The sequence below is a fragment of the Prosopis cineraria genome, unplaced genomic scaffold (genome assembly GCF_029017545.1).
Source record: "Prosopis cineraria cultivar Desert tree isolate PC_DT_omini unplaced genomic scaffold, ASM2901754v1 PC1, whole genome shotgun sequence".
Classification (NCBI taxonomy): domain Eukaryota; kingdom Viridiplantae; phylum Streptophyta; class Magnoliopsida; order Fabales; family Fabaceae; genus Prosopis; species Prosopis cineraria.
Window position 1 is genome coordinate 42,857,439 of NW_026555332.1, and position 11,351 is coordinate 42,868,789.

Consider the following 11,351-nt stretch of genomic DNA (forward strand, 5'->3'; position numbering starts at 1 on the left):
AAGACAAAACAATATGATTCTTAGTTGGCAATTGTCCAATTGGAATACACATTTGAATCAGAGTATAAGAGCCCAAGTCCTAGGCCTTTGATGATTTTCATTTGCCTTAGCTTGAGCTAGTTCCTGTAAATATTAAAGAGAGATGGATGAGTACAATCACTTAATAATTAAGATTAATCTAGTCTATACAGATGTATGTCAAATAATTATAATGATACAAGTGACATTTATACAACTTTCAGAAACTCTTTTTTTAAATTACTAGCCACAATCACAATATAAGCAACCATGTAGCCAAATACAACATATGTCATTATACACATTGATATTACTCAATCAAGCCCCATATTTCTCATTGACTATCACATGATCCTACCTAATGATGCATTTACTCAAGTTCTCATCCAAACAAAATCATTCTTGCCAAACAACATTTAAAACATCAATTAAGTCACACTTGCATTTTTTTTACACACATGATATTCGAAAGCTTAGTCATCTTTTCAAATACAATGAGTCACACTTGCATTACACAATTTCCACACATCCTAACTTTGTTCATCAAAATAATATAACTAATTAACACACAAATATGCAAGTAAGATTTTTTCAATTATCCTCAATAATAATTACTTTCTAAGTTTCACAAAGATTGAATAGTGTCAAGAGATGATTAAGCTATAATTTAATCATATCAATAATCATTAATATTCTCATTAGAATAAATCCCAACACTTTCAACTCATAAAATTATAATTTCTCACTTTTAAATACATCCATTAGGTTCATTGGTTACCTTTAACTCCTATTATCATCAATGGACAATCAAACCACCAATGATGGTGATTTAACCCCTCTAACCATATCATTCAATACCATGTTTGCCATTTATGCTCTCTAACCACCCAAGACTTGTAAAGTCATAAATACTAGGTTTAAATAACCTAAATAACTCATATTAACCATATTTAAGTCAATGGATTTGGATTCATAACCTTTATGAACAAAAAAGTATCTTACTCAAGCAAATCCTAACTCAAATCTTGAAAAAAATGAAAAAGGATGGAAATAAAGGACTTAGGGGACTTACTTTTAGTGTTTATAAACTTCAAATTGCTCTTAATTTTTATATCATTTGTGCCGTAGCAGAGCTCTTCAATTCCTTTTTGTTTTCTTTTTGTTTTAAGACTGGTTCATGATCTTCTGACCGCGAAAATTCAACCACACTTGGCCATGTGATACAAAGAGACAAGCTTTGTGTTTTTGTGACTTGTGTGGCATAAGATTCCTTGCACACATCACGAGATGTGGCGCAAAGTCCCTTCTCCTTGTTGTTCTTCCTTTTTGAGGTTCGGATGTTCTAATTTTGCTCCAAACTCAATCTTAGGACTAAAATTACAATCCAAAATATTTATTAACTCTTTGTAATTATATACCATATTAATTTACTTAATTAACCTCATTTAGCCTAATTAATCCAAGTTAAATTTTTGGAATGTTACAAATACACATTTATTTCTTTAATCAATCCTCAAAATGATATTAATGCATATTTGAATTTTTCAACTTAAAACCCCAACATTCACGACTAATTTCTTATTTAAAAAATCAAGATTTAATGGTGTGGGCCGGTCAAAGCTCAGAAGACACATAATCGAACCATGAGTTCCCCTTTAATAAAAGAAGTGGTGTATCATAGCCTTAAATGAGTCTCCTCATATAACCGATGAACAAGAGTTAGGGTGGTGTCCCTTATTAAACAAGTGGAACATCAGTAGGCTAGTCATTGAGCTCTATATAGTGGTCTTACCATGTGATAAAGGAATACCTCACTAATGCAGCTCTAAATAGCCACTGGCACCACTTAGGATTCAACTCAATGTCATGCAACTCATCATGCTAATCATGTGCACAAATCTCAAATATCTCATACCTTGTACCATTCATTTCAAAATCATAGTGCTCATATACAATTTGAAAGCTAATTCATTTTTAAATCAATCATTGCATTAGTATTCCATAGCAATTTCTCAACACATAAACATAAGTTCACAGGTCAATTCCAGATATCAAAGTAGAATTTTTCATAATATAACTCATGTTCCAATTTCATCAAATGTACTATAAACTATCTAATGATTCTTAACAAAGCATACATTTCAAAAATAACTCACAAACACTTCAAATCCTCCAAATCAAACATTTGAACAAATATAAACTGATTAAACACTTAATCTAATTCTATTAATAAATATAAACTCAAATTAATCAGTTAAAACTATTTCAAATTTGAAAAAATAAAAATCCTAATGTTTTACCGTCAAAACTTCAAAAATAAAATAAAAAAAGGTATTCAGAAAAATATTTGGAATACTTATTGAAACCTCAGAAATCTTCAAATCACATTGTAAGTGTCATATCATTGAACCTAATCTTCAAAAATTTCACACCGATAGGCTACTTTTCTCTCCCACCGTCACTCACGCGGTTCTGGTTGGAAACGGCAAGAAGAAATGGCAAGGATGATTGTTTTTATTATTATTATTTTTATGTTTCCATTTTCTAAAAATCTTAACTCAAATTTATCTTCTAAGTTCAATAATCATCTTCCAATTGTTTTAATTATCCTCAAACGTTCACTTTAATTTTGATTAACTCTAATTAACTTTCAAAATTTAAATTAGGATGTTATACTAATCATGATTCACATTATGCTGGGGTAGGAAAGAGTTTTTTTCTTTTTTATTAAAGATAATGCATTTAGTAAAATTGTAAACGTAAACTAAAACTTTTTTTAAAAAAATCATATCCAAGAACCTAACAAGAAACTTATTTATAACTAAGGATTAATATAAAATAAAATGTTACTAAAATGAAAATAAAAAATTATTTTCTTAAAAGAAATTTTCTATAGTCATTGTCTGTGAATAACTTTCTTATAAGGATATTAGATGTGATTCTCCTAGTTATTTTCAAACATTAATAATTTATTTGTTTCTTCTTGATTATGTAAAGTAACTAAAAGTGATTTGTAAATAAGATTCGAAAGAGTAATTAAGTACAAAACAAAATAGAGCAAATTTATAAATAGATGAGTCAAGATTCTATTAGAGACACAACGACCAAAAATCTTAACATAATCAGAAGAGAAGTGAATAACTATGTGTCCATTCCACATATGGTCCTTAGCCTTGTTTTTCATCGTCATGATCATTCGATCTGCTAAAACTGGGCAGATATCATAAATAAATATGTATATCCAATGTTGGAGCAGCTAGTAAGAGAGCAAATCACTGGTCTGACACTGTAAGACAGGTATCATGGCACATTGATTGTGCGGTGTAGTGTTATACTAAAACTGTAGTCATCCCGATTTTCATTCGACAATAAAATAATCAAGTTCAACAGCACCTTACTTCTATTGAGGTTCATATACTAAAGATTATACAAACTTCTCCAAGCTCACGTGGGTCGATGATTCATCAAGCGAGAGAAAGTATATACACTGGTGTTGTTGGGATGGATTATCAGAACAAGTCTATACGCATGATGTGAAATTCAAATAATGATTGATTTAGTTCATTAATCAGTTAACAATTTGATGAGCAATGAAATCAGCAAAATCATCGAGGGATGCAGAAAAAGAAACCAAGTCCTTGGAATCTAAAAAGTTGACAATCTAGCTGCCCCCAAAATGCGTGAAAGGCTCTTGCTTTACGAGGCTAGGTCAGCCTTCAAACAGCAAGAAGCAAAATGGAATTATTTCCCGAGATCGCTTTGAAATTTTAAACCTGCTTTCATTCAAGGTCCAGAAGAAGCCCTTTTTACTATGTCAACAGGGAAAGTTAAAAAAAGAACAGAGCATGATTGCCCCAAACAAAAACGGAACCAAGCATGAAGGAAAACAAGCTCATATGTGATAAAAAGTTTATCAGGTACACAAGGGTAAGGGAACCAGAGGCTTTAGCAAGCAAATAATTCTTACAATCACATTGAAAAGAGAATTGTTAAGGGTAGCGAAACAGAGCCACATGAGGTCGCCTTGGTGGTAGGACACAGATGATGAGAAGAATGAGTGCTATGAGCGTGGCCATGAGTAGAACCTCAACAACACTTGTTAGTCCTTCACATAATTTTGTGCAAATCAACTTCCCCATAGTTGAGTGCCTTGTAGGTGCGTAAAGAAAGGGAAGAAATCTCAACTCGCACAAGTATTCTGTATTCAGGATTAATATTCTTTGATATACAATTCCAAGTCAAGTCCTTATTACGATGTTTCAATCCAAGTCAAGTCCTTCGGTATACAATTCCACGCAGGACTAGTCTCGAAGTTTCCAAGGTGCATACTTTTTCTAAAGTTGTCATTATTACGATGTCGATTGAGCCAGACAAGACTAATGGCTCCCATATGCTAATTTTGCTAGGAAGTTTACTTACATTATTTAACAAGGGAATGTGGAGGCCCTATTTCATTTCTAATCCTACGTTTAACCAAAAGTGATCCACTTGCTAACTTTAAATGTTAAAAACTCAGGCAGTATAAACGCTCGAACGCTCCTATCATTAGGTACGAAAAGAAAGGAAAAAAGAGAGAGGAGAAACTAAGCTTACAAAAATAAAGTAGACTGTAAAATATTGACCTACCTGGAATTTTCAAGCAAAGTTAATAGCTGGTTTTGAAACGTGAGTGACCTGCCAATACCGTGATGGATACCGTTTAGCAGTCGCAAATTCCCTTCACATTAATAAATGTCTTTTTAAATACTCCATCCGGTCCTTATTGTAAATATTTCTAATTAACTCACTGAAATTAAGAAAAGATATTTAAGTTATTTTATTCAAAAATATAACAAACTTTCAATTTTACTTCTATTTAAATAAAAACTTTTTAAATTTGTACTTCATTCCCTATCTCATAATTTATGAATTTAAGTAAGAATAATATTTAAAAAAAATATAATTAATACCACCTCAAATGTCTTGTATTAAAGATTCAAAAATTCTTAATAGGATGCACCACGTAATTAAAGACCAGAGGAGTAATCCCGCCAATCTGAGCTTGGGCCTAATCTCTTGCGAGTAGTTGATCGAGTCCACGATAAGTCTAGACATGCTAATACAACTGGTGGAACGGTGAGGTGAGCCATGAAAGATTAGCAGCTGAGTCAGTGGAAATTGAAGTTTCATGGTATGGGATGATTTGCTTGACTGGCGTGATGAGAATCATTGGGGTGTGCCATGATTGGAATTTCAACATCAGGAGTTGTTGAGGCCAAATCCAAAGGGGCTGTGGCCACCCACTGCAAAAACTGATCGGGCTCACTTTGTAATCATACATACAGAGGCATCAATTGGAGCGCTGCGATACAATGATGAGAGGGAGGGAAACAACAGTGAAGGAAAACGAGGAATGATGTGCGACAGTGAAAAATGAGGGCTAGTGATTAAAAGCAAAGGACCATCGTAATAAGAGAATAAAAATGATGATGGTGATGGTGATGGTGAAACGTGCGGCCATCATTCACCAATGAAACGTCCCTCTTTTTCTTTATTGAAAGGGTGCCCAGGCCCCAGTGGGTGCAGTGTAATGTTATTGTCGTGCCCACTTGTTTCGTTTCAGTGAGTAAAATTGAGAGAGGAGATGATTAGAGAGGGGATTTGGGAGAGGATTCTTTGATGAGTGATCAGATCAGGTCGGTGACTGGGTGGTCTGTTGTAGGAAAAAGACCAAAAGCTGGGACACCACTGAATCTATCACGTGGCTCACCAGTCGAGGCGCGAATAAAAGCAAGCACATGTCACCCCCACCTGAGGGCTGAGGCCATATCTTTTACTTCTTTTTTTATAAAAAAAAATGCCGTTGCCAGAATCTCGCTTGCAGCAAGCTACCTCTTTATTCTTCTCCCTAAGCAATCTCTGAAGCTTCCTGCCAGGGGGAAGGAAACACGCCCCCCAATCTTAACCTGCGCTAATGCCTCTGCTTTTTTATATTTCTTGGTGAGTTGCACAGATAAAGCGTAAACTCATCTACAGCTACACTACTCCTACACTATGACCCGACGATAAGTTACCTCATTTTAAGCTAAACATGGAATCATTAACCGGATCTTACCCCAGTCTAAACAACTACACCGTTGTTGCTCCTCAAGGTTCTCCTAACACCTCGTTGACCCGTGCCTTTTAAGTCTTCAGCTCCCTCACCTTGGTGGGCCTTCGTCTATCGCTTTAGTTTCTCGTTGGGGAATTTTCATCGTGCACAAAAGGACTTGGAGAATCTACATGAGTTCCAACGAAAAAGCAGCCGAAGATGCTGATTCGGCCAACTGAAATGCTATGTCAACTTTTAGAACTAATGCAATTACCTTCCCGGCGTTAACACCGGTGATATGGTTCATTCTTCTCGTTATTGAAGCTACTACTCAGGGAATCGAACAAGACAAAGCAAATATTAGACATCGAACGTATCAGAATTACACAAAGTCAATCGCAACAGGAAATTAAGATCATGAATTCTTATTATTTGATGAAAGCTCAACAATGACATTGACTTGACTCTAGCAGACCTTGCCCCAAAAACCAAAACATGCATAATCTTGCATAAGTCCGCAAAATATCATACTACGAAGAATATAACAACTCTATCTCATGCATATAACAAGTTTGTCCGTTTCCCTTAATCACTACTTGGTATTCCGTAGCTCAGAGCCTATAAAATGAATGGCAATGGAGCTGAAGCTTGTGTACCCTCGACTTGGTATTCCGTAGCTCAGCCCTATAAAATGAATGGCAATGGAGCTGAAGCTTGTGTACCCTCCGGTGGCTAGCTCAAACACCGTCCGTAGCTGCAACACATAAGCCAGGTGATAGCAATATTCATTTGAGATTGCCACACTAAAACATGTACCTGACATTGTCCCTCCAACACGAGGCTTGTCAGTTCCAAGGTTCAAAAGACACAATTCGTTTGATCACGAAAGCCTTAATTCAGAAACGTCTCCCATTGTCCACACAAATGGAGGCATGTCCAATCTTGGCCCAGCAATCGTCCTGTATACATAGAGCTTCTCAACAGGACAACTCTCTGGCCTTGAATCTGGAGGTCCACTCTCATCAATGATGACTTCAACATTAAGTCTAGGCATCTTTTGACCCAGCAGCTTACAAGCTCCAAAACTCACCAAACATGAAGACATCCAAAGGGATCGCATTGTCTCCAGCTTTGCAGCATTGGCCAAAAGGGCCTTGTCACCAAACGGGCAGTCCCTTATCTCTAGCTTTCTAAGGTTATCACACCCAGAGAGTATATGATGGAGTCCCAAATCACTATCTCCAGCAAAGGCCACAGAAAGCATCTCAAGCTTCTTCGCATAAGTCCCAATGTACTCAAAAACGCGATCAGTAAGAAGACCTGAAAGAGATAAACGTTGGAGATTCTTACAATGCTCTACAATAGCTCCAAAACCAACATCCAGAGGTTGAAGGGTAAGGTAGTCAGGAGTTCGAGGCTCCATGATACACAGCCGGAACCGAGTCAAATTGGGCCTGTTCCTAGCAATTGTAATTAGGGCAGCATTAGACATCTGCCGACAGAAATAAAGAACTGACTGGAGCTTTGGGCAGCCTTCAGACACAGAAACGAGCCCATGTTCTGTCAAGGCCACATTTGGCTCTAACCCAAATGGGTCAGATGGAAAAACTCTCAACTCTCTTAAATCCCTGCATGATGAAGCGAGGGCATTAAGGCCAGCATCTTCTATGTAATCCAGTACCTATAACAATGACCTTAATTAGCATCAGAATTCACAGTAGGACTCTGGATGTTGCGCCAGAGATGTAAACATATAATGAAAGGTAAAATCATCTGAAATCGGACATACCCATAATCGCTGCAAATTATGGCATTTCCTGACGAGCTTGATCAGATCAAGGCTTTGAACAGTTGCATAACTCAAGTTTAGCGATGTTAACCTAGAGCAGACAGGGTAGATAGCTGGAAGGTAGGATGGGAGAACATCCCAGAAGCCAGACAAGCTCCTCAATTGCTTACATCCAGATAATGCTCCCTCTAAGTTTGAGAAGACATCAGGTCGAATTTCAGATGAGTAGGTTCCTGTGCCTACCTCAATTAGCTGAGGAGCCCGGGTAAGAAGGTTCGCTAGCCTATCAAGGGGCACAGCTCGATTGAGACGAAGAGTCTGCAGGTCAGGACACCTGCCAGCCAGGCGCTCAAGTGCAGACAAACTCACCTCAGAACCTAGGCAAGAAATGTTAAGAGAAACTAACGATGTGTACGAATCTGGGAAATGACTTAGCCAATGCCCATTAAGGTCGACCACTTCACTCTCTCGCAAGTCCAACTCTCTCAAATTCCTGCAACGTATTATCAGTATGAAAGAGTATATCAGTGACAATGGCGAGACACTTTCCACAAACAAACTAACCTGTAGGAATCAGGAATGCGTTAAATAAATCCAACACACCATGCCAAAAATATTTAAGCCATCATTTGATGATTTGATAGAAAAAAGATGTTTTAATAGGAAAGGAAAAAAATGCACGACTTGTTTTCAATTAACTGGCGGACGTCAACTACCCAAATTTGAGAAGTCCCGCGTAAGTGAAACCAACGACCAGGAAAAATAAACAACCGCATTTCCTAACATCAACTCCAATACCCTCTCTCCCTCAAATATAAGTGCAGTACAAAATTAGAAATACAAAACTAGTAAACATACGTTTTTACAAGGATTTGACTTTACCCGAGAATTGGCCGGAGTAAACATTAGCCTAGAAACCCCAAATGTTAGGAAATTTTTGGAGAGATAGCTCCAGAATAGAAACCATAATTAAAGTTATAATTAAAAATCCTTGCAGAAGACGAGTTGAATCTATAATAACTCTAGAAAAGAAAATCTGGCTGCAATGTACAAGTCTGTCACAAAAAACATTAGTTAGCCACTTTAAGAACTGATCAAAGGCCATAAGAAGATATAACACGGATTGAAGATTCTGCAGCCAGAATCAAGTGTTCACGTAGAACGAAGTACGACAAGCCTACCGACAGAATGTAGCAACTAGCAACAGGCCGTATATTCAAAGGATCGTAGCACTATAATGTTGTCGAAAGCATGAAACTTCAGCCAGGTCTAACCATCTACCCATAGAAAAGATCCAAACTTTACGAACTTATGTGAAGCTAAGAAAAAGCTCGAAACCTAATATTGTCTCCCTCTCACGCTCACTCCGACAAAAAGCAAGCCAAGACAAAATTCATGGGAAAGGAGAGAGAAGTGAGAGAAAAAAAGACCTGCAATTGGCGGCAATTGCGGCGAGTCCATCGGTACTGAAACCCTCACAGGAGGACAGCACAAGGACTTTGAAGTTCTTGAAAGATTTAGCAATCAGCTCCAAGCTCTCATCCGTTACGACCATCCTCTTGAGTCGGATCTCCTCCAGCGACGGGTAGGCCTCCGCCATAGCCACGATCCAAGGGCACACAAAGCCGCCCCAATTCTCGGGAACCAAATTGAAGTCGGCAAAGTGAGGTTTCCCTTTGAGGGAAATGGATCTCACATCCGGGAACCGTTTGATCACCATCACGGGGCTAACAGCGTAGCAGTTCCCGACGAAAACCCTCCTCCGACACCACCGTTCGATCTCGTACCATGACTTGCACACCAACGAGATCACGTTACGATCCCTTTCCGACTGGATAAATGAGAAAACATGCTCGAGGACCTCCTCGGGGAACGAGTACGCCATTTTCTGCATACCGAAGCAGCTCCGAGAATTCCCAACGAATCAAAGATGTAGCTCAGTATAATGAATACCTCGCCAGTACAAGCAAGATGCTGAATAAGCCTCTCGGATAGAAGCAACAGGGCGGAACTGTTAGATCTGAGGCGCCATTGACGAGTTCGCAGTTGCCGGGGGAAGTGTGTTCGAGGGTGTGTGCGTGAGAGAGTGATGGAGAGAGAGGATAAGGATTTTAAGTTGCGACCAATAAGGTTAGAAATTAACTAAGGTTAAATAGGAGAGTGAGGTTTGCAAGGAAAAGTGATGAGCAATCATGGCAGCGACACGTGGTAGAGAAATGACCAGAACCGTCGGATGGACGGCGAGAGAAGCTGATATTATCCGTGAGAGGTGAGAAAGAGGAGCCGCAGAAAACGGGTGCACGTAAAGAAGAAAGAGCGATGGCTGAAGAGTGAAGAGGGGGGACCAGAACGGACGATATGAGCGAGATTTTGAATATATCGCGACTCGTGGAGAAGACCGACAGGAATTTGGCGGAGGGAGAAGACGGGGTTGCGATAAAGTGTTATGCTGTGCAGCGAGATGGGTGTGGAACGGGAATCTCATGATTTGCAGTGCACGGCTGGATCTGAGAGGTAGGATGGGATACGGTGGGGACCACCGGTGACAGATCATATTAAAGACAGCAAGCGAAAAAAATAGTTAAGCGAAGGGTTAAATTACGAGGGGGAGTGATACCGTGTGGACGAGTTCTCGAAATCATGACATCATGGCCGTCCAATCACGGATCACCATCCCAGTCTCCTGTCCACCCCATGCTTTGCTGTACATTTACCCGTCAAACGACATTTTTCCACGCAGATTTATTACTGAGAGAAGCCCATTTATTTTCAAGTACAGAAATAACTGTTACTGCTGCTCCATTATATATTTGTTCAAATATCTGAGCATAATTGAGTATCTAATCTGCAATTTTACGTAATCATCAGTCACATGGCCAGCACTGACAATAGTGCAACACGAGTATATAAATATAATTATATATATGCAATAGTAAAAGGTCACCAATGAATTCCGTCTTTACATGAAAACTGATGATGATGTGTTATTCTTCCAGACCATCACTCCTTCGATAAGGTATGGAGTATTGGGTGTGGGAGCTAAGAGCTCGAATCAGGCAAGAAAGCACATGTGTTAGTGATTTGGTCATTGTATTTTAATATACCGTCCAGTCCACCAAAGCGGATGAAGATTGTGTGAGAAGCGGAGTAATCTCTGACAAGTGTTTGGATTAGAACGAGACTTTTGGTAAGCTGTGGTAACAAGTCAATGAGAGCACAAGTTTAACAAGGCAAGTATCCCACTGACTTTAATCCTTAATTAATAACACGCCCATTAGAGAACATATTCAGTCACATCCTGCCCGTCGCTGATGTAAATCCTGCCCTATCGAGTTACAAGGGTCTTGTGAAAACCAAAACATGTCAAACTAGTTTTTCTTTGAGGATCACAGCATGATATTTACAACGCCATTTGAAAGCAACAAAGAAGGGATTGGAGGTAGTGTTTAGAAAACTCGAGGAGGAAGCAAAAAT

At 38.4% G+C, this 11,351-nt stretch overlaps 1 protein-coding gene across 1 annotated transcript; it reads right to left on the reverse strand.

Moving 5' to 3' along the window:
* Positions 1–6,492: 6,492 nt before the first annotated feature.
* On the reverse strand, positions 6,493–10,004 carry LOC129315002 (protein TRANSPORT INHIBITOR RESPONSE 1-like). The gene is made up of 3 exons (XM_054958495.1): positions 9,308–10,004; positions 7,878–8,370; positions 6,493–7,769 (listed from the first exon to the last, which is right to left on the reverse strand). Exons 1-3 carry the CDS (start codon positions 9,769–9,771, stop codon positions 6,969–6,971), a joined length of 1,758 nt encoding a protein of 585 aa, XP_054814470.1. The 5' UTR covers positions 9,772–10,004; the 3' UTR covers positions 6,493–6,968.
* Between the last annotated feature and the right edge of the window lie 1,347 nt (positions 10,005–11,351).

What these genes read in the sequence shown, in the direction of transcription:
- LOC129315002 (XM_054958495.1), bottom strand. Translation starts at nt 9,771, where the DNA reads ATGCAGAAAATGGCGTACTCGTTCCCCGAGGAGGTCCTCGAGCATGTT. An exon ending in GCAATTGCCGCCAATTGCAG is followed by an intron (nt 8,371 to 9,307) that starts GTCTTTTTTTCT and finishes AATACGTTGCAG; the next exon opens with GAATTTGAGAGAGTTGGACT. An exon ending in ATAATTTGCAGCGATTATGG is followed by an intron (nt 7,770 to 7,877) that starts GTATGTCCGATT and finishes TCATTGTTATAG; the next exon opens with GTACTGGATTACATAGAAGA.